The sequence below is a fragment of the Sciurus vulgaris genome, assembly GCF_902686455.1.
Source record: "Sciurus vulgaris genome assembly, chromosome: 13".
In the NCBI taxonomy this organism is placed as follows: domain Eukaryota; kingdom Metazoa; phylum Chordata; class Mammalia; order Rodentia; family Sciuridae; genus Sciurus; species Sciurus vulgaris.
The window spans coordinates 73,163,451-73,186,398 of NC_136474.1; the positions used below are offsets into that span (position 1 = coordinate 73,163,451).

Here is a 22,948-nt window from a genome sequence, read left to right on the forward strand (position 1 = left end):
GGTGTAACTCAGTGTAAAGTGCCCCTGGATTCAATTCCCATTACCAAAAAATAAAATAAAATACTTTTTCATGACCACAATATAATGAACAAAATGATGGAACTAACTTATAATACTATACTATAATCTCATCTGCAGCCTTAGTTATCCTGGATCTTGGGGTACATTCACCCATCACGTCTTTAATATGGGTGTGTGTGTGGTGCTGGGGACGGAGCCCAGGGCCTTGCCCAGGCCAGGCAAGCACTCTGCCACTGAACTACATCTCCAACCCTTTTTAAATTTTATTTTGAGATAGGGCCTCACCGTGTTGCCCAGAGTAAACTCCAACTTCAGCTCCTCCTACCTCAGTCTTGAGTAGCCGGGATTACAGGTGTGTATCGCCACACCTGGCTCCTCAGTCCTTTAACCCAGGACGGCTCTAAAGTCTGTACTTTATGACCTTGACTTTGTTTTTAAGAATGACTAGTAGTATTTTTGTAGAAGGGCCCTCGGTATGGGTTTCTCGGCCATTTCCTTGAGATCAGAAGCAGGTTGTATGCACTTCAGGGGACGTGTCCTCAGCCTTATCACGCCAGGGGGACACACTGTCCTTTAACCCGGTGTCTGGTGAGGTCAGCCCTGATGGCCTGGTTAGGGTGGTGTCTGCAGCTTCTCTGCTGCAGAGCTTCAGGTTTTCCCTGTGTGATTGAGAAACATCTCCGGGAGATCATTTGGCACCAGGCCAGGATTCTGTTTCTCCTCAAACCTTCGCCCTGCGGCCTCTATGGAAGATTTGTGCCTGAAACAATTATTATTATCACGGTTGCCAAATGATGTCTTAATTCCTTCATTCCTCCCAAACTGACTAGCTGGCTTTCGACCCTAAGGGAGAGTGTTAAGTGTTGACTTTAAATTCACCACTCAAGGCCTCAGGGCCCCAGCATTGGGAGCCGGGGAGAGGAGGTCCTTGTCACCCGTCTGAACGTCCTGGAGCACATAGGCTGAAGCCCACAGAGTGGGCACCAGGTGAAGGCTGTCAGCACCCTCCCATAAGCCCCTTGTGTTTTGGAATGTTCTGGCCCAAGAAACCATCTTCTAGGAAGCCACGTCCCAAGAAGGCTGGCTGGGCTGGGGCTCCATGCATGACGCTGTGGATGTCTCCCCAGTCCCCACCCTGCAGGGACGTCTGGCCCCGGACCATCAGTCCCATCAGCCCTGACTGAAAATGTGGCCGGAGGGAGGCCCTGCTCCAGCCAACTCCATTGCACATTTCCTCTCCTTCCCAGGGCGCGAACCTGTCAGTCGTGAAGTTCTGAGAGGAGGAGGCCATTCGGGAGGATGTAGGGAGGGGTGGTCAGCAGAGCCAGCAGTGGCCAGCAGCCCTGCCTGGAGAGGGGGAGCCCTGGGTGCTCCGCTGCCCACGAAAGCCCCCGGCTCAGGGGCTGCCTGGCCTCCTCTGCTTCCCGGTGTGGGGCTCCCCTCTGCCTCACCGGGGGGCCTTTCCCGGAGCTGCCTAGGGCTCGCAATCCTGCCACCAGCTGTTAAGATCCTGAGGGCCAGAAATCTGCCCCGGGGCTCCAGAGTGCCCATGCTTATCAGAGGCCTGTGGGGAGGTGTGCGAGAGCCCCCAGCCCTTCAGCTCCAAACCTGCCACTTCCCAGCCCCGGGGCACAGCCGGATTCCTGCCTGTCCTCAGGGTCCCCAGGCTCCAGCCCTTCCCTCCTCAAGGGCTTCCCCTGGGTCTCATTCATTGGGACACTCAAGCTCGCGATCCCAGGGCCGCAGCTTGCTTCGCTGGCAAACTACTCTCAGGTAACAGGAGAGTTCCACAGCTTTCTTCTTTCTTTCCTCTCCCAAAATGTGAGTGGACTGGAGCGAGAGCTGGCGATGGTCTTGACGGATGGGGGCCCTCCCGGGTGCCTGCCCAGGCAGGCGGGGAACTCTTGGGTGGCTCTCCCTCTCCTTCTTTCCTGGCAGGCAGGGGCCAGACTTGCCAGGGGTCAGAAACTAGGAGCATGGATGAAATGACATCAGTGCCTGGTGAAGTGAGAGACCTGGCCTCGTAGCATGGTGGATAAAAGGGAGCCCTCCCTGTGGCCATAGTCTGCTCATGCAGACAAGGAGACCTGGAAGACCCGGTCCAGCCCTGTGGTCCCCTGACCCGTGTCTTCTGCAAAACAGGGGGCGTTCTCCCACCCCCATTTCCTGTCTCTGCCCTGAACCCACTGCCAGCCTGCGGGTGTGTCTGCCCTTCTCGCTCTGCAGTGCTTCCTGTTCTGTGGGTCTGTCCATCACCCACCTCCTCCTGAGTGCATCAGACACCAAGTCTTGCCTCCTGCTGTTGTGCGTGGCTTTCTGAGTGACATAGCAGTCCTGCCACCAGAGTTGGAGATCCTGAGGGCCGTGTGGCTGCTGGAGGCCCTGCAGGAGACAGGCAGAGTCCGACAACCAGAGTTTGGGTTGCAAAGGAAGACTCTGAAGGCATGGTCCCATGGATTTCGGGAGAGACCCTCTCAGGGGCAGTGTTCTACTTCTTCCAGTTTATTATTCGTTGGATAAATGTGGCGGGGAATGAATAGCAGATACACTGTGCGCGAGGAGGAAGCTGCAGACCCCGGCTTGCCAGCCTGTGCTGGGCCTCCGGTGTCCCCTGGCCTCACCTAGCCATCTCCCCATCACTGGGTCACTGTTGGCTGGTAAACCTGGGGGAGCCCGGCCAGGGGGAGCAGATACATATAGGGCCAGGCATACCTGGGTGACCCGGATGCTCGGCGCCCGAGAGACACTGCTGCTGGAACTCTGCAGTCTGGGGTCATTGCTCACTTCACGCCCAGGAAGCCCTGAGTTCAGAAAGCCTGTGAGAAGAGAAAATGGGCTGTTGAGGAGGTTTTGGCTTCTCCCAACTGGCCCCCATCAACTGCAGTCTGGCCCGTCAGTGGGTGGTCATGGAGAAAGTGTCCTATCCACCAGCCCCGAGACCAGCTCTGGTGAGCGGAAGTGCCCAGCTGGGGTGCGTCTCAGTTCCGCCTTCTAGTGTAGATTTATTTTAGCTAGCAACAAGAAATGCTTGGAAGACTACAGATGGGTCAGATGCTTGAGATAAATTGCACCAACCCCAGAGTCGCAAGATCGGGGTTCAAACCCAGGCCCCAGATGGGTCCCCTGCTCAAGACCCTGGGTGAGAGGCTCCCAGGGTCTTGAGACAATCAAGTGGCAACACCTGTGTCCCTAGGGTGGAACCAATCAGTATGTTCATTAAAACCAGGTACACTCATCCCCTTTATCCATGGAAGGCGAGGTCCAAGACCCTCTCCCTCACCCCCCATGGATGCCTGAAACTACAGATGGTACTAAGTGCTGCATATGCTGGTTTTTTTCCTATAATAAGTTTTGTGTATAAATCAAGCTCAGGAAGAGATTGAGAATATTAGCTAATAATAAAATAGAACAACTATAATATGCTCTGATACGATTTATGTGAATATGGTCTCTCACGCTCAGAATACCTCCTTGCACTGTCTCTCCCTTGTGCTGATGTGAGACGATGCGGGGCCCACACACCAGGATGAAGTGAGGTGAATAACTAAGCACTCAGCCGGCACTGGGGACCTAGCTTTGGCAGTTTGAGGTACAACAGCCAGACCAGTACAGGTTGCATTTTCCTTCCTCACAACTTCACAGAAGATTTGTTCTTCCTGTAGATCTTAATCTTGTCGTGTAGGGTTTTTTCCTTTATTTATTAATTCAAGAATTTTTCACTTAAAGAAAGTACTTTGCATCTTCTCTTTGTATATCCACATTGCCATCATTACTACTCTTTCTTTTTGGGACCATTATTAAGTAAAGCACGGGTTACTTAATTGCAAGTACTGCAATATCTTTACAATCAATCTCATGACCAAGACACCATTAAGCCACTAACAGGCGGGTAGTGTATACAGTGTGGATACGCTGGATAGAGGGTGAGTCTCATTCCAAGCAGAATGGACCAGGAAGGTGGGAGATTTCATCACACTACTCAGAACAGCACGCAGCTTTCTACTTGTAGATTATTTGTGTCTGGAATTTTCCATTTCGTCTGTTTGGACCATCGTTTATGTGGTAGCTGAGACCTCAGAGAGCAAAACCGCAGATAAGGTGGGCCTACTGTCCAGTGGCAGCTTGGGGGTGATGGAAGTGTCCTTCCTGCATGTTGGAATGCCTGCGCTGTTCACATGCCTCCACCCACTTCACCTTTACTCCAGGCCTGAGTGGGAATGGAGTCAGGAAGCCCCAGAGGTGTGGGACACTGGGTGGGGGACAGAGCCCAGCCCTCTGGGAAGGCTGGAATGAGGGGTTGAGGCCAGGCTCCTCCAGAGTACCAGGCCTCCTTGACCTCACAGCTGGCCCATGCTGTTGTGAGCTGTTTGATTGATAAGAAAACAGAGAGGCAGAGAGGTCAGGTGACTTGTCTAAAACCACCCCGCTAGTTGGGGGCAAAACCAGGACATGGACCCAGGAGCATCCAGTTCCTGAGTTATCGCTTCGTCCTGAGCCCTCTGCAGCTGGAGACCCCTCAGCAGGTCACTGAGATCCAGGAGGACTTCCTAGATGAGGCGATTATCACAGAGTGGGCAGGTCGGGAGGGGCCTCACAATAGCTCACACAGTCCCAGGCAGCCTCCACCACCCGGGGCAGACCTGCCTGTGAGAAGTCCCTCCGTTGTGACTGCAGCTGCATCCCGTGCCCTCCTCCACTGGCCACTTACCCTTGACAGAGAGGTTCTGCAGTTGGCTCCTAGGGTCTTGTCTGCATCCCCTGTCCTCCTTGCCCAGCTTCTCTTGATTGAAGCCTGCTCCACTGCATGGAGATGGTGACATTGAAATAGGCAGTGGGAAGGTAAGGCCCTGGGGATCGAGTCAGTCAGCTCATGGGGTGAGCCAGATGGCAAGGTGGCTGCCAAGCCAGCTGGGGCGGATGCTGGTGGCTGGACTTTGGATTGGGGTAAAGGAAGTCAAATCCTTGTAAACTCAGAACCCTATAAGATGGGTTTTCTATTTGTCCCAATTTTATATATAAAGAAGCTAAATCTCTTGCATGAAAATAAAAAAAAGAAGAAGAAAAAGAAGCTAAGGACCAGAGAGATTAAGGAACTTGCCTAAAGTTGCACAGCTAGAAGTTCAGTGCCAGGATATGAACTCCGGGGGTCTGACTCCAAAGTCCATTCTTCAAACTACCATGGAGCTCAGGGAATGCCCAGACCTGCCAGCAGGCTGCAGTGAGGGCCACGGCTGGAGCTGGAAGACTGCAGGGCCTGTCTGGGCCAAGCGGAAGGGCGAGGGCCTTCCCCTGGATCCACTCCACCAGGTTCACGTGGAGCCCGACAACTCCCAAGGGCAGCCGCGTGCTCTTCCCATGACATCACGCTGCCTCGGAACTTTGAGGCCGAGGATTCTTGGAATGCCTGATTCACCCTGGAACAAAAATAATGCTTCGTATTTATAATGTGCCTTTGTTCCCCTAAGGCTTCCCTGGGCTTTATTCACTCTCAGCTCAGACGGGCCTTGTGATCCAGGCAGTGACGACGGAGAAGGTGGGAACCCACTGTGGGAAGTGCTGGCCTCTGCAGCGGAACACGGAGACTCAGGGAGGTAGAGCCATCCGGCCAAGGGCTGCTGAGCAAAGGGGACCAAGAGCCCCAGATTGCCCGCAGGATTGAGAGGAGGGCCTCCAAAATGCCTCTGCAGATGAGGGAGGCCCACGGTCCCACCTAAGGTCCCCAAGAACCCATTTCCTGGCCTTCTGCGCTGCCCCAGGTCGGGGACAGCAGCAGCAGTCTGCAGTTCTCCTCCCCAACCCCCGCTCCACAGCTGGGAAGCAGAGGGGCCACCCCCAAACTCAGCCCCCACCCCCGCCCCACAGGCCCAAGCCCTAGGCGGCAGCAGCCTGTGGTGGGGCAAGGACCGTTCCCAGCACAGATGGAAGCCCAAGGGCCGCGCATGGCTTCTGCGGTTTTCCCCAGACACAGTGGAGCCGAGGCTGGAGGCCGGATTTCCAAAGGCCCCATCCAGAACCTTCCCAGGCTCTCCCCTCTGCAGGCCCCGCCTCCCCATCCCTGGTGGTTCTGGCTCAGCCGGCCGCCCTTGCCTCTGCCTATCTGGCCCATGCTCTTGCACCCCTCTCTGTGCAGGACAACCCAGAGCCCCCACCCCTGTGACTTTGGCCAAGGCCTGGGGTGCTCTGGCTCAACAGCAGTGCACAGGCTGCCCCAGAGCCTCAGGACTCCCGAGCATGCCCTCGAACCTTGAACCAGGAAAGCATGGTGGTCAAGGGCCAGACTCCCCAAGTTCAAACCCACGCTCTGACGCTTGCACACTGTGTGTCCTCAGGCCAGTGATTTACCCTCTCTGTGCTTTACCAACCTCTGTGAGGTGGAGTAAACAATAATACCTCTCTCTTAGGGGCAAAGGAAAGCCAGGGCTCGCGCACTCTGAGTACCTGGGGCGTGTCAGCTATTTTTATTACCGTTACTCTTTATCCTTGAGATCCCAGGTCTAGTCCTGTTGCCACAGGACAACCCTCAGGGCAGGATCAGCTTCATGGACGTGCAACCTGTGACCCATATAGGGTCCCCTTTGCAGAAGGACCCGTGCCTGGTTTGATGCTCTGATGTGACTGTCTTAAAACTCTCAATCATTTTGAATAAGGAAGCATTTCATTTTGCAGTGGGTTCCGCAGGTTGTCTGGCCAGCCCTGCCTCCAGTTCCACGGAGCAGGACAGGGCCACGTGCTACTGTTTGCTTTCCTTCATGTCTCCGGTCCCTGGTTGTAAGCTAGATGTCTGTTTCTCTAAGTGGTAGATTACTGTCTGCCTCTCTCTCTCTCTCTCTCTCTCTCTCTCTCTCTCTCTCTCTCTCTCTTTCTCTCTTTCTGTCCACGCAAATCTCCTGGCAGTGAGCATCAGAGTCCTGGGCTGCAGCCCGTGCCAGACCCAAGGAGATTTGAAGAAGGTTCTTCCTCATCTGTAGGAAGGGGATGCTTTTGAAGGCAGACCAGAGGAGCCCACAGGACAGTCTGGTGGCAGAGGTGGGGTGTGCCAGGGGCAGGTTCAGACTGCAGTTGTGGTAGGGGCCTAGAGGGTCGGGGCAGGGTCCTGGGCAGATCTGGGCCTTGAAGCCCGATGGGAGTGGGGGGTGCAGAGTGGGTCTTAGGGACAAGCAGCTTCTCTCACATGGCCCCTGGCTTCCTTCAGAGTGTTCCCAGTACTCCATGACCTTGGGCAAGCCCATTGAGGTCTCCGATTAACTTCCATGAAGCAGAATCTCAGAGCAAGTTTGATTAGCAGTTTGCTAACTGGTCCAGCCCTTTCCCATCACCCATTTATCCGTTTGCTCTGCAGCTGGGGAGAAGTCTTCCTCCGCCTGCAGGATGCAGAGAAGTCAGTCAGACCTGGCATCTCCTTCGGGGGCACTCCACTGCCAGCTAGACCTCTGATTACTGAAGCTTTCGCCCTTAGTGTAAAACACCAAAATCCCATGGGGACGTCTGCCCTGTCTGGCGCAGACCTCAGCCTTGACCGATTTCCTACCCAACTCTGAGCAAACAGAGAGCGACGCACCCTGCTGGCGCGGAGGGGAGTCTGCCGCGTGGCCCGCCCCCTGTGGCAGCAGGGCTGTCCCTGATGCCCTCTGGCTTCTTGCTTCTGGGTGGTAGGAGAGCTCTAGGGGCGGGCCTGGTGTGGGAGTGCTCAGGAAGCGGCCAGCACCCTGCTGCTGTCACCCCATAATGATGACAGTGATACTGGCAATTACGGGGAGCTCAGTGGCACACACACTGTAGCAGTGTCCCCTGTTCTCCACAGAGCACCAAGATCTCATATGCTCATTAGATGCAATCAGGTAATTTTAGACAGGAAGTTAGGGCAGAAACAGAGCTAAGCAATGCAGGTCTTGCCACTAACTCGCTGGGCAACCCCAAGGGAATAAAGCAACCTCTCTGAATCTTGCTTTTCTTATATCTGAAACTGTCAGGTGATCCTCAGAGTCACCCCTGAGGCGGGGATACATGCACAGCTGGGAACAAAGATATCAGAGGTTAAATCAGTCAGCCAAGCAACTGTGAGTGGCCCAGCCAGGCTCTGAGTAGATTGCAGTCTCCCCAACAGACCCGCTGAGCAGCATCCTGCAGAACAGACTCAGTGGACTTCCATCGTTAATTCAGCCCTGTGGGCCTAGTGGTGCTCAATTAATACCAGCCTCTATGTTCCTTGTCCCAAACCAATGCCATGGTTCCCCTCGGAAAGAAAAGTCTACTTGTGGTTTTCCTTGTTAAGCTTCCCCATCATTCTACAAATCGGAGCTGGCGTATGTGGCTACCTTGATTCTGGCCTCACAAGCTAAGCAGCCCTCGGCTTCAAAAAAGCACCTTTACGTGGCTTCGGAGGCAGGAGGATCTCAAGTTCAAAGCCAGCCTCAGAAACTTAAGTGAAGCACTAAGCAATTTAGTGAGACCCTGTCTCAAGATTTTAAAAAAAAAAAATTTTTTAAGGGAGGACTAGGGATATAGCTCAGTGGTTAAATGCCTCCGGGTTCAATCCCCAGTACCAAAAAATAAAAATAAATTTAAAAAATAGAAAACAGACTGCCGCTAAGGCTCATGGCAGCTCTTGCTTGGCCCCAGTGGCCAAGGGGCAGGGAAGGCCGGAGTCCGCCACACAGGCGGTGTCGAGGTGGGCCGGAGGGGAGGTGCCCACGCTAGTAATGAGCAGTCATCACTTTTCCTGAAGCAAGAAATACGAGCCCATGCATAGCTTGAAAACCGCTTGCCCTCGGAATTTTGCTTTCAGAAATTTTTAAGCAGACCTGCAAATTATGTGGTAAGCTGTCCGACATCGAGAGAACCATAATAAGCCAGTGGCCCTTGGAATATCTAGTTGGGAAAGATTATGAAATAAAAAACGAACAGAGAGACATTTGTCTCCATTTGGACCGCTGTTAAAACCATTTTTTAAAACAAAATGTAAAGTTATTCTCCCTACACCCACCTCCCAAAATGCAGCTGTGTGTCCCAAGAACTTTATTTATTTATTTGTTTAATAAAAGAGAACAGTCTTAGAGTAAAACAAGACCTCTGATTTCAGAACCCAGGGAAGCAAGAATAAACGAACGATGGAAAAATCAAAAACTGACAATTTCCATTCTCTAACCAATAAATAAATAAATAAATAGAACAAAAACAAAAACTGACATTATGGCTCCAACAGCAGGTGCTACCCGTGGCCCAAATGCAGCATTCCACTGTCTCCTAGGCCATGCCCCTCACCGGGAGAAGACCTCCCCAAGACAGGATCCAAGCAGATGGTAAACAGGCAGAGAGGTGGACGTCTGCCCGTGTTGCTAACAGTGCTGCCAAGCTAGGCGTCCAGTGTGTTCCCAAACCTGGGGCCACACGTTCATGGGTCTGAGACCAAACGCAGCCTCCTGGCCCGACTGCTGGGGGCAGGAGCAGCTCATCCCAGCGCGGCCAAACCCAAACCCACAGGTCTCGTGGGGAGCAGCCAGCTGGCCCCTAAGAAGGTATCGACGAAACCCAGCGCCAACAAACTCAGAAGAGAGAGGTGCTGGTTTTGGCTGGCACAACCAGTGACCGCCGACAAATATTTGTGAATGGCCAGAGCACGGAAGCCGAGGTCTCCATTGTTGGGGGACAAAGCCCGGGACCAAGCCTGCTCCAGCATTCCAGCAGCCCTCTCTGCTTCTCCCCGGGCAAGGGCTACAGGCCTCCTGTGGCCGCTGCTGCCCAGGCCTCAGTGGTCGTTCAGCCCTGCTCTCCTGAGGGGTGGATCTCATGGCAAATGGGACACAGGAGTTGGCTGCTGGGTCCCATGATGGGTGGACAGGCTCAGCCCTCCGGCAGCCTCTGGAAAGGGTCCGCTGTGGGGCTTCACCTCACGAAGCCTCAGTTGGCTTATCTGAAAAATGGGAAAAAAGGTTCTTGATCTAACTGCTCACAGAGCAGGAGGCAAAGATCTGACTGCTCAAAGAGCAGGAGGCTCACAGAGCAGGAGGAAGAAAGAAAAGGGAGAAAAGGGCTTGTGCCCCTGGCCTCCAGCCACATCCGGCTCTTCCTTGCCCGACAGGCTCCTCCCCAGAGTACCTCTGCCAGGTAGCAGATGAGCCCCTTCTTTTGAATCTAGTATTCCTGTCTGCCTGGTCAGGAGGGGACACTGGAGGATGGCTCCCTGGCTCCACTCCCACCTCTGGATGGCCCTCCACATGTGCAAAGGAGCTCCCACCCAGCAAGAGTGAGCCTGAGATCAGCCGCTAATGCCGGATGACATGACGCGTTCTTGGTCATTGCTGCATTGGCAGGACCTCTGGCTCCAAGGTCTATTGAACCAGGAAGCCATGGAATTTCAGGTCACCCAAATTCACAGGAACAAGCAGCAAAAGCTCTACTAGACCTAACGGATTTCTTTCTGTAACCCTTGACCACCAGCCATGTGAGATTACTTCCTTCCTCTTCCAGGTGAACAGAAATTGTTTTCTTTTTTCTTCTCTCTTTGAGGGCAGGGGAAGGCTGCTGGGCAGAGAGGGAAATCCCTGAAATAGCCAGTGGGAAACTAGACAATTTCAGGACAGATGCTGGGAAGGGCTTGGTCAACCATTCTTTAGGGACATTTCTTGGACCATAGCTCTAGGCGCCACAAAAATTCTAAATAAGGATGACAAAAGTTGTGAGAATCAAACATTATCTGCCAGGGAATTTCCAAGGTTCCCCTCCGGGCTAAAATAATAACCCACATTCAAAGAACAAAGATAATGGAAAGAGAAAGGGCCAGTGAGTTAAAAGTAATTGAAAACTTAAAGGAGAAAGAATTCACCGAAAGTCACTGGCATGTGGAGCCCTGGGGAACAGGCATGGACCCTGGAGTTTCTTTTCTTTTCTTTTTCTTTTCTTTCTTTTTTTTTTTTTTTTTTTTTTTTTTTTTTTTTGAGCAGTGCTGGGCATTGAACCCAGGACCTCCCCATTAAGCTGGGCAAGCGCTCTACCTTGATCCATATCCACGCCTCCTGGCACTTCTGCTCTCTCAGGGTGGGTTGGCTTCTGCTCCTCAGACTGAGCCAGCAGCCCCCAGAGCCTGCTGGCATTATTGCAGCAGGAGGCCACTGGGAGGAGCCTGACTCAGCCCACCCCGGTGCTGTGCTCCCACTTCATCCCAGTGACACCCTGCAGGGTGAGGCCAAAGACCTCCAGTTTGCCAGAGAGCTGGCGAGTTTGTTTTGAGATGGAGGTGCTTCCCCTTCCACCCCAGCGTCAGGGCAGCAATGCACTTGCCCGGGAATGTCCACCGGCACCCAGTGAATTGGAATGTGGACAGTGGAGATGAAAAGTACCACACAGACCTCCTGAGAGTGCCCAGGACACCAGTCAGCAGGATTCAGTTCAGTGTAATAGACTGTGTAGATCTTTTTATAATGATTTTTAAAATAGGTACAGACAATCAAATACTATGTATGTATGTAGTGCCCAAGGTGTGTGTGTGTGTGTGTGTGTGTGTGTGTGTGTTGAAGCCCGTCAGACTGTCTTAGCTGGCCTCCTCCAGCCTTGCTTCGCTCAGTCATTATGCAGTGGGGAGGCGGGGGGCAAGGGGCAAAGAGGACTGTCCTGTTACTGCCCAGTAGGGGTAGAGGTCTGTGTTCCCAATGGGGCCTTCTCTGACACCCAAAGGGGTTCCTGATTACTGCAGCAGAGATGATAGAAATAGAAATAGAGGATGGATGGATGGATGGATGGATGGATGGATGGATGGATGGATGGATAGATGATAGATAGGAAGGAAGGACACAAGAAAACTTTGAAGATGTTTGAAAGGCAGACAGGTCAGGGACCTGGGGACCTGAGAACTGGACCATGATGGGTTCTTTCAGTTTTCTTCTTGGCTTCATATATCCCAGACTTGGAGCTAAAGAAGCCCGAAACCCCAAAACATCTGGAGACATGAACAAAGAAGCCCCAACAAAAGCCTACTCGCCCCAGCCAAAGGCCCAGAAGAAATGATGGCCCCACCCCCACGCTGGGGAAGACTCATGGAAGGGCCTAGACTGGGCCATTGGAATGGTGTCAGAGAGAACAAGAGGGGAATTGGGGGTTTCATCTTGTAGGGCGAAAGCACCTCTCCCTCTGTGCCTGTGGAGGCCGCTTGGGGAGCCAAGAATTCCTACCCCTCCATGCAGAAAGGAGATTCCCCACCCATCCACGCTCAGATAGTATCAGGTGGCCTCATGCAGAGTCGACCCTCCATTCCTGCCCAGCAGTAACGAGGAACCTCCTTTGGATGTCAAAGAAGGCCCAGTAGGGAGCATGGACTTCTGCTCACACAGGGTAGTGACAGAACAGTCTCCATCACCACCGCTGCCATCGCACAGTGACCGAGCAGGGCGAGACTGGAGGAGGCCAGCTAGGACAGGTTGACTCAAGTCCAGATTCTCAACATCGTGCCCAGTGGTCCAGGTCTCACTGGAACATTGCTGGTCATACCCCTGGTCAGAAAGATCGTATGTTGAATGGAAAAAACACAATTAATAGATGCCAATACCGAGATGATAGACAGGTTAGAATTATCTGGCAAAGATGTAAAAGCAGTCATTATAAAAAAACGCTCCAAAGAACACCTAGGAATACCTTTGAAACATGAAAGCACAGATCTCGGCAAAGAAGTAGACGGTGTAAGAAAAACCAAACGGAAGCTTAAGCATTAAATTAAAAATTCAATGAAGGGGCACAAGCAGAAGGACAGAGGGAAGAACCAGTGAACCAGCAGAGGTCACAGTAGAAATCACCCAACGCTAGCAACAGAGAGAAAAGGAACTGATGGAAGGGAAGAAACTGAGCTTCAGGGGACTGTGGGACTGTGACGAGTCTAACATCCATGCCATTGGAATCCCAAGAACAGAGGAGAAAGAGGGAGTCTGGAACCTCACTCCGAGAACTGTGACCGAATCCCTCCTGCCGTGCTGGTGGGAAGGTAGAGTGGCACAGCCTCTCTGGAAAACGGAACGTTTCTTTAACAGCTAGATGTGCGACCATCATGGGATCCAGCATTGGCACTGCTGGGCATTCATCCCAGGGAAATGACAGCCCCATGCAGAGGTGCACACTGCCCTGCCGGTGGACCATTAAGCACTCTGCGAAGCCTCCGTACCAGGGAACACCACCAAGTAATAGAAGGAGAAATGAGAATAGCATCCCGGTCCAGGCAACAACCTGGGTGGATCTCCAGGGAATTATGCAGAGTGAAAAAAGCCAGTCCCAGAAATATCCAATTCCATTTATACAACATTCTTGAAATGATCACGGTATAGAAGTGGAAAATGGCTAAGCCGTTGCCAGGGGCTAAGGATGGGGGTGGTGGGAGGGACGTGGGCGTGGCTAGAGGGCCCTCGTGCTAGAAGTGTTCGCTACCTTGGCTGCCCCCATGTCAACCTCCCGGTTGTGATATTGCACTGTGGTTGTGAGAGACGCTACCACGAGGGGAAATAGGGCAGCCGGCGCAGGGTTCTATCTACATTATTTCTTACAATGCACACGCATCTAGAATTGCCTTACAATAAAAAGTTTAATTTCAGAAAATGAAATCATGTTCATTTAGAAAATATAAATAAAAGAAAAATTCACATCCCATCTCCCAGAGATAGCCACCATTAGCATTTTTGAGTGCATCCTTCCAGATTTTTCTATGCAGATAAGTACTTGCCTTAAGGGACCCCATACTTCCATCAACAAGAGCAACTTATTTTGCATCATCCTCAGTTACTCCACACTCAGTTTTGACTGTGCCTAAATCCTTATGCACATCTTTGATTACTTTATTTGGATACATGACCACAGGTGGGATAACAAGGTCCAAAAATTTGCATGTGCTAGAGGCTGTTGGAACAAATTGTCAGATTTCCCACCGAAAAATTATATTAATTTCTACCCCTAATGTACAATGTGCTGTAAGTTACTGTTCGTGTGGAAACTAAAAGCCACCTATCTGTCCTTCACGTAACCATTTTGATTCATGTAAAACCATGCCAAGTGGAAAACTTCTCAATGAAAAAAAAATTTTCCATTAATTTTCTAATGGGAAAGAAAGAATGCATTTAATCCTAACCCAAGAGACCCCCAAATTTGCACAGATAAAGATGTATCAAGTGCATTGAAAGTGAGTTTAGTTAAGTAATAAGTAATCACTTGAAAGTAAACGAATACAGTTTGTTCATAATATACAATTGCAGGGAAGGTCCCTGGTACCTCAGGCCACTTAGGAGGTGAGGACTCATTCTGGAGAAGGTGACATCTCTCTGCCAGTTTCCTCACTACTTCATGACTTTCAAGGGTCGTGGCTATCTTGTTCTCTAGCTGCGCTTCCAGTGAAGTTATGGCCTGGAAAGCCTGAGGGTGACATCAAGCTTGGACATGAGTGCCATGAGGGACAGGACCGAGCGTCAGGTGTGGCTCGGCAGGCTGCAAGAATGCCCCCCCCCACAAGCCCCCTACACCCTGTCATTTGCTTCCGGTCCCAAATCAAATGTTTGCCATTCGTCCTGGTGCAGCGCTCAGGTTCGTCTTGCTGTTCTCTGGTTGGAAGAATGTTGTCCAAAGAACTGGGAGCCGGTCTGCCTGAAACCATCGGGTTAAAATGTACTCATGGCTAGGGCAGCCATGACAAAATGCCACCAACTGGCAGCTAGAACAGCAGCTGTTGATTTCCTCCCTTCTGGAGGCTGGAAGTCCCAGATCAGGTGCAGCAGGGTTGGTTTTTCTGAGCCAAGTGTGGGTGTGATCCTATAATCCCAGCTACTCCTGGAGCTGAGGCTGATCAGAGGATCCCAAGTTCCAGGACAGACTCAGCAACTTAGTGACTCAAGTTTTAAAAATAAATAAAAGGGGCTAGGGGTACAGCTCAGGAGGAAAGCACCCCAGGTTCAATCCCCAGTACTAACAGGAGAAGAAAACAAATCTCCTCACCTTACGAGGACCTCAGTCAGGTTGAACTCAGAGCTACCCTGATATCTTCATCTTAACTTTTAGATTTTTTTATTTGTTCCTTTTAGTTACACATGACAGTAGGATATATTTTGACTTATACGTACATGGAGTACAATTTCCCATTCTTGTGGTCGTACATGATGACATCCTCATCTTAATTTGATCACCTCTTTAAAGGAGCTATCTCCAGTGGTCACATTCTGGAGGTGGGGGTAGAGGTCAACACTTGCGTTTTTCAGGGAACCCTGCTACCAGAGGACATAACTGGTGGCTGGGGCAGAGGCAGGAGGGTTCACTGAGTCTTCTACTGGATCTTTCAGATTTGTTCCCTGTGCATATATGCATTTGTGCAAATACTAAATGAATAAAATGTCGATTTTAAGTGAAAGATGGACTAAAATTCTCTTGATGCCAGCCACCTGCCTGGCTGTTCTGTCACAAAGCCTGGTAGGCAGGATGTTCTCAATAACTGTTTGTTGAAGGAATGAGTACATGAGCAAGGCAGTGACTTCCTTCTGGTGTTCGGATACAGGGACCTTGGCCGGCCCCCGGGTGACCCCCTCTCTGTCTTTCCCCCTCACTTTGCAGAAGGCAGCAGAGACCTCCAGGGGGTAACAAGCCCCAGCAGCACGGAGACCACCCGCCGGGCAGTGCCAAACACAACAGGGATCACCAGAAATCCTACCAGGGGGGCTCGGCGGCCCCCGCCTCAGGGAGGCCTACCCACCACGGCTACAGCCAGAACCGGCGCTGGTACCAGAGCAACATGAAGCACCCTCCTGGCGACAAGGGAGAGGCCGGAGCCCACCGCAACGCCAAAGAGACCACAGCCGTCGAGAGCCCCAAACTTGAGGACACCCCAGGGGACACCGGGCACAGTGGCCTCGAAACCCCCCGCAGCCCCGACACCCTGGCCCTGATGGCTCCCGAGAGGCTGCCAGCACAGCCACCAGGGGGGCCAGAGGCCGAGACAAAGCACAAAGACAGTGTTATTCCCGAGCGTGCGGGGGAGCGGCCCAGAATCACCCTGCTGCAGTCCTCCAAAGACAGGCTGCGGCGGAGGCTGAAAGAAAAGGTACCGGTAATTGAATTTTTGTTGTTCTCTGGCACCAGGGAGGACAGCGAGAGGTAGGCGCTCTGGTAGGTGGCTCAGCGGGAGGATGGGAAGCAGGGGCTTCTGGGTGGGTGCCCCTGGGCCACCACAGGGCAGGCTGTGCAGGACCCCCTCAGCACGGTGTGGCCTCCCTCCTCCTGGTCACCCCGCAGGGCCTGGGGGTGCAGCCAGCCCTGGGGAGGCGAGGAGGGAGCACAGGCCTGGCTGATGGCAGGGGCACAGAAGCGTTTCCCGGGTCCGATTCCACCTTGTTCCTGCTAAGGGACATCTGGGGAAACGTGGAGCTTATGAAATAAGATGAAAGGCTGCTTCTCCCCAGCGTGAGTCCCCGGCAGGCTTGGTCCCTGCCAGGAGCCGGGCAGCACGGGAGCAGGCTGGCCTCCCCCTGCCATTCCCACCTCATCTCCCAGCAGCCAGGAGGGTTCAAAGGTGCAAAGGTGAGGAGGCCCACCCTCCCATCACGCAAGTGCCAGCCTGCGCTGAGTGACCCTGAGAACGGGGCACCTCCATCCGCTCTCTAGGAGCCCGTCTCTTCTCACCCCTTGCCTCATCTCTGGAGCCAGGTCCACAGCTTCAGGCATGTCCCCAAGCCACCAGAAAAGGAACGGGGACTTGTCACTGTCAGCATTATGTCCATTGTGCCCAGTCCAGCAGCCACTGCCCCAGCACCTCCCACACTCACCCAGGGCACAGGCGTGGTTACCGGGGAGAGCCCCCGCCAGGGAGGGCTGATGGCCACAGCCATGGCCACACAGCGGCAGAGCCTACCGAGTCTTCCTTCTGCGGCATCCACAGAGTGGGATGTACGGCTCCTCCTCTGGTTCCTTTTGCCCAGAAGCCAGGTCCAAGGTCCACCCTCAGGCGGGATAAAGCAGGGCACCCTCTTCTCAGATTGGCCCTTAAAGCTGAAGTGTCTCGTTTGTGTCCCCCATGCCCCAGAGTGTCCAGCCCTGCTCCTCCTTCCTGCGGGGACCTGGGCTGCAAGGCTGAAAAGAAATCCTCACTCATTTCCTGACACCCCAAAGTTGGGCGCCTGGCTGGGCCTCCTAGCTGATGGCCAGTGTGGGGCTCTGCCCTGAGAGCTTCCAGGTCAGGCTGCTAGCGCCCGTGGGGGAGGACTGCTGAGTCCTCTGGAGGCCTACCACGCAGAGCCGCAGAGCAGCTTGGGAACACTGCTCGGGTTTTAGCGTCCAGGAGACCAGGCTCAGTCCTCTTCCTGCTTTGGACTGGCAAGGTGACAATGAGCAAGTCAACCACCTCCCTGAGGCCACTTAATTCTGCAAAATAGGCGTAATACTGCCCCCCTCTGCGAAGAAACTGTGAAGATTAATAGACATGGAAAGACCCTGTGGGGGTTATTCTACACTCATTATCCTGTATGCAGACCATGGTCCCTGCTGTGGGCCCACAGGGTCAAGGTGGGGAGGTATGTGGAGCAATGGGACAGGTAAGGTACATCTGTGGCACCTGTAGATCAGTGTCAGGGACTCGCCTCAGGTGAGGCCTTGTGGGCCAGGAGGACACAGGCTTAGGCCCATGAAAAGCTGCGTCCTGAGAACAGAGGGCAGGTGCAGGAGTGTGCCACCGTGTGACCCCATCCTGCCCTTCGACTGGGTCTCACCTCTTAGCAGTGAAGTTGCTCATGTTCCTGGCTGCCTGTCTGTTGTTTTGAGTAGGTACTTTTGAGATAGTTAGATGCCATCTTCTTACTGTCCAGCCCCTAGTCTGGGCTCCGTCACTGTCAAACCTCAAAGGGCTAGAGGGGTTTTGTCGTAGACCTACCAGCCACTTTAGTTACACGCAGAAGGTTCCTTGGTGTGTAGCATCTGTGTGCAGAGGGCCATCAGTTTCCATAGGACATAAAGCCAGGGAGGATTCCGCAAGGACCCCCGTGCCTAGAGGACACAACTCCACTTGGGCATTTGGAACAGAGGGTGTGGAGGACACAGGGCCATCTCTAACCAAACTGCAGGCATTTTGTTTCCTACCTGCATTCCCAGCCTGGTCTTCTACTCTCATTTGTTTCATTCAGATAAGATTTGTTATCTTATTTCATCTTTTATAAATCCATCGTTTCTAGAGTATAAAACATCGTTTCTAGAGTAAGACATCTGATAGACAAAGAGAAACAAAACCCCAATATATATGAGATTCGTGGGTGGGAACTAGAACTTACAATGTCAGCCTCGGGTGCCACCAAGGCCCAGAAAATAGTCAGCAAAGAGCCTCTGGGGCACAAAGGCGTTTGGTTGAGGTAAGCATTCCCAAAGGACCTCGGGTCCTTCCTCTGGGGTGGCAGCCCTTGCTCCCCGTGCCACCCGCTCCCGGCAGCCACCTCCGCTTCACTCAGCCACACTCGGGGTCTCTCCCACACCCCAGGATGAAGTGGCTGTGGAGACCACCAGTCCTCAGCAGAACAAGATGGACAAGCTGATCGAGATCCTGAACAGCATGCGGAACAACAGCAGCGACGTGGACGCCAAGCTCACCACCTTCATGGAGGAGGCGCAGAACTCCACCAACTCCGAGGAGATGCTGGGAGAGATCGTGCGGACCATCTACCAGAAGGCCGTGTCGGACCGCAGCTTCGCCTTCACGGCGGCCAAGCTCTGTGACAAGATGGCCCTCTTCATGGTGGAGGGGACCAAGTTCCGCAGCCTGCTCCTCAACATGCTCCAGGTAACCGGACACCGACAGCTGCCACCCATGCCCCTGCCCCTCCACGGGGGGTTGTTACTAGAAGGGAGGCTGCCAGTCCTGGCCACACTTGAACTTGTCCCAAGTTCCTTCGTCCATTGCCTGATTAATTATAGAAAATAAGGAGGCGGCGAGGGGCGAGGGGCAAGCGGCCGCATTTGTGTGTGTTTGGGTGAGTGCTCCATGGTTACCAAGGACCAGTATGATTTTATAGGTGCTTTTTGTTCAAGCGGCTTTTCCCTCGTTTCTATTTTCATGATGAGAGAGCTGGCTGCTGGCTCTGTGCTGTGACCTCTGCGCGTCTGAGCAGACCTGAACTTGTCGCAGCCCTCTGTCTCCTCCCCAGGGCCAGCCCCTCAGAGCTTGGTGGCCGTGCAGTTGGTGTAACTGGGACGGAGGGGTTTGAGCAGAGCCTTAGGGGGGCAGCACAGGGATGGTCTGTCTGCGCAGGTCCTGGGCAGAGGGCAAGTGTGGCAGCCGGAGAGCGTCCCGTTCCTGGGCACACGCCCACTTGACTTAGCTCCAGCCCTGCTCACTCAGGCCTCCACGGAGCCCAGGTCCAGCCGTGGTCATGGGTGTGCATATGCGGTGGGTGTGGCCTTGTGCGCTTAGACTGAACCCAGTACCGCCTTGTCTCACATGTCTGCTTTTTCGCTGTGGGTGGCTGTAGGTGAACTGGTGGCATTGGGGATAAACGGAAGGGATCAAGGCGTTGCAACCTTACCAGGGCCATCCTTGGAGACTGGGCTAGGCAAAGCCATCTGTCCTGCTACTTTGTACTTTAGAGATTAGTTGAGATACAAATTGAGCTGCTGGTTCAAGTAAGGTAGAACAGTCCCCTGGAAGTTGTGGAAGTGGGATCGCAGAGCTCAAGAGAGCACGTGCAGGTCCTTGGTCACTCGGGTGACCACAGATCAGCTCATCCAAGTGGCCGCACTTCTGAGAGCCAAAGGGACTCCATTCATAACTGCACCTGGACAGCAGGTGGGAACAAGGGAGCGCGTCCACCTTCATCTCAGCCACCTGGCTTATGATTTGCTGTCTTTTCACTAAAAACAAGAGGAGGTCGCTGCTCCCCGTCTACCTGCGGCCTGCCGGGCCCCACGCCTGCCGCCGCCCTTCCTCTCCCGTGTCTCGGGCACTGTAACCTGAGCTTCCCTGGCCAGCCTGCGCTGCCCTCTTCAGCTCCAGGCCTGATCAGGTTCCGTTCCTGGATCGCCCGCACTCCCCTGGTGATGAATTCCCGCATTACCTGAGGGATTTGCACATTGGGCATGTTCCTCGCGGGCCGGAATGTCCTGGGAGAGTGTAGAGGGTGACAGGCAGGAGAGGCCTGTCTGCCATGTACCACCGGGCACGGGGGAGTCATGGACAAGCTCAGCCTTGCACTTGGCTTTGGGATTATTTTTTTCAGACAAGGGCCAGGATGAAGCAAGAGTTCTAGACCAGGGTTGCCAGCACCTATAACCCAGCCACCTCCAGTGGCGACAGACACAGGTTGCGAGGTACCCAGGGAGACTGGCTGGCTGCAGAGGCTGCCCAAGATCAGGCATCTGTTCTAGCCACCTTGGGAAAGTGGCCTTGCCCTCAGGCGTCCAGCAGAGCCACATAAGGGGCTCCAGGACCCGGCACCTACCTCCCTGTGAGCCACAGACTTTACTCCTTGACTCAGGATGGCTCCAGGTGGCCCAGGAGAAAAGGCACCTGTCAAACTGAGTGTAACTCAGGGAGCCCTGTCCGGTGCCTGGCTCACAGGTCCTCTGAAATCAGCATGCTGAGATGCAGTTGGGGTTCCCTCTGCTCCGACCAGGCTGAGGCTGTGGGAGCCCACCTTGCAGCCACCACTCAGGGTGCACTTTGTGCTTTGGCGCTGCTGGCTGCTGGAGATGAATCGGGCCACAGGAGGAGCACAGGTGACCTGTGTGGGTCTTTCCCTTTCATGCATCCCCAGGCCCGGCCGCTGGATGAAGCCATCCTTAGCCCCTGAGTCCTTGCCGACTGCCTTACCCCACACTGTAACTCCCTGATAGGTCTGTCGTGAGTGCCATGTGACAGAGGCTTACCTTACTGGTGCCACCTTGTGCTGGGGCAGAGGGGAACTGGGAACTTCCACATTCTGCCCCTGCCACCCTGCGGCCAGGCTGAACCTCCAGCTGAACCCGAAGGGACACCCTCCCCACTCCTGCCCCCTCCACCACCTCAAATTCACGGCCCCTCACATCCCAAATGCCCAGCCCTCTGCCAGGGTGACTCCTACTCAGGCTTTGGGTGGCACTTAAGCACCGAGCCCCAGGAAGCCAGCTGTAACCCCCCACTCTGGGCTCCTGTCACCTTGTAGCCACAAAAGTTTAGTCACCCAACTAGCATTGGCTTTAAAGTGTCTCAGTGTCAGGCAGAGGATTCAGTGGGCAGTGCCCAAAGGCAGCCGTGTCCTTTGGAGATGTGCAGTGGGGAGGGACTGGGACTTCTCCCGGAGAGCACGCAAGCGCAGTGATGCTGGGTGCCTGCTGTCATGGCCACCTCCCCAGGCTCTGGAAGGCAGGGGCCACCTCTGCTCCTTTCACCCTGTATCCTGGCCTGGCAGCCCTTGGTGGCCATGGAGGAATGGGTGTCGGAAGAGGAAGGCACTAGAAGCTTCCCGCTCTTCTCCCAGGCCATTGGCTGTCCTGGGCTAAGGGAACCCCTGGAGACAGACACGACCCCCATCTGAGCTTCAGGGCTTCCCATGTGTGGAAGTGGGCCGTGCGCCTGGCTGGAGCGTGTGCGGCTCCTACCCAGAGGGCGCCGCTCACCCCCTTGGCCACCCACAACCGAGCTTCACGTGAGCTGCGGAGGAGCCCTTAAGGGGTGTGGCCAGAGGCTTCATCCAGGCAACCTCTGGGTTGCTGCCGTGGAAGGCTGCTGTCTGCACGGTGCCTGAACACCAGGCCCAGAGGGAGCCAACCTGTCTGATCCGCAGCATAATCCAGTCCCTCACCACCCAAACCAGAGCGGTCCAGGAGGAGAAAGGAGCAGGCCCAGCGTCCACCTGCTTCCTTCCTGACACCCCAGGAAGGTCCTTCCTCCTCAGCTTCCGTTGTGTTTTCTGCCATACCTGGTTGTGTAACTCTCTCCCGGCAGGCAGTTCTAGACCTGGCCCCGGGCCCCGCGCGAGGGCCAAGCTCAGCTCCGTCCATACAAGCCCACTTGGCTCTGGGTCCCTAGCCAGCCCCCGGTTCTGTTGGGCAGCCCCTAGATGCCCCTCTGGTGGCCAGGTTGTCTGCCACCTCCACGCACAAGGGCTGAGACCCAGCTCAGCGGTGCTGGCTGCAAAGGGGCCCACTGAGAAGTGCCCGTGAGCTTGCGCCCAGCACCGCCTTTGCACGGAGCCTTCCCTGGCCACCTGCTCCTGCTGCCTGGGCCCCAGGGATGGGAGCTGGCAACCCAGAGGGGACGGAGGCAGCTTATTTTGTGGTACATTCTACAGCAGAGGTCTGAGGGATGTCAAGCTGGGGTGCAGCCCACAGAGCGGAGAATGGAGAGGTCAAGGGTCTTTTGATCCTTCCCAGCTAGACCAACCAGACAGACCATCTCGGGGAACTTAGAATCACTGCCCTCGTGAGCCATAACAGTGCCATGGTTCCCAGGGTCTCAGTGGACCCCATCACCAATCCCACGGATCAAAATTAGTCTTGGGATTTTGTTTAAAATGCAGATTCTGATATAATACGTATGTGACAGGGCCTGAGATTCTGCATTTCTAACAAGTTCCCAGGTGATGCTGGTGAAGCTGGCCCAGGGACCACACTTGGAAGTGGCAAGGCCTTGGGACTGATGTTTGGTAGGTAATGGGTCAGCCTCATAGATGGGTAAACTGAGGCACGATCTCTCGCCGGTGTGACTGTCCACGGTGGGGATCCAGGCTAAGAATACTGCAAGGTGACTGACACTAGGTCATCTTTAGGTCCAAGTTTCTCTGGTGCTCTCCATTAGAATGATGAGGAGAGTTTTTAAAACAAGCTGGCCCAGGATCCTACCCCGAATCAGTTGCACTGGGTTCTCAGGGACAGGGCCCCAGGACATTGTTTATAAAGGATTCTAGGTGCAGCAAGGTGGAGTGCCGCCACTAGGGAGTTGGCCCGGAGATGCTGGGACTGTCTG

General features: G+C 54.0%; 1 protein-coding gene across 5 annotated transcripts in view; it reads left to right on the forward strand.

Moving 5' to 3' along the window:
- Positions 1–22,948, forward strand: part of CTIF (cap binding complex dependent translation initiation factor) — a 283,887-nt gene that overhangs the window by 171,427 nt on the left and 89,512 nt on the right. For 3 of the 5 annotated variants that reach the window (XM_079108994.1, XM_079108993.1, XM_079108996.1), the window contains 2 exons: positions 15,586–16,078; positions 18,491–18,790. In XM_079108994.1, the coding sequence (XP_078965120.1) occupies positions 15,586–16,078; positions 18,491–18,790 (793 nt within the window). The remainder of the gene's footprint in view (positions 1–15,585; positions 16,079–18,490; positions 18,791–22,948) is intronic. The other 2 variants (XM_079108995.1, XM_079108997.1) reach the window with 1 other exon arrangement.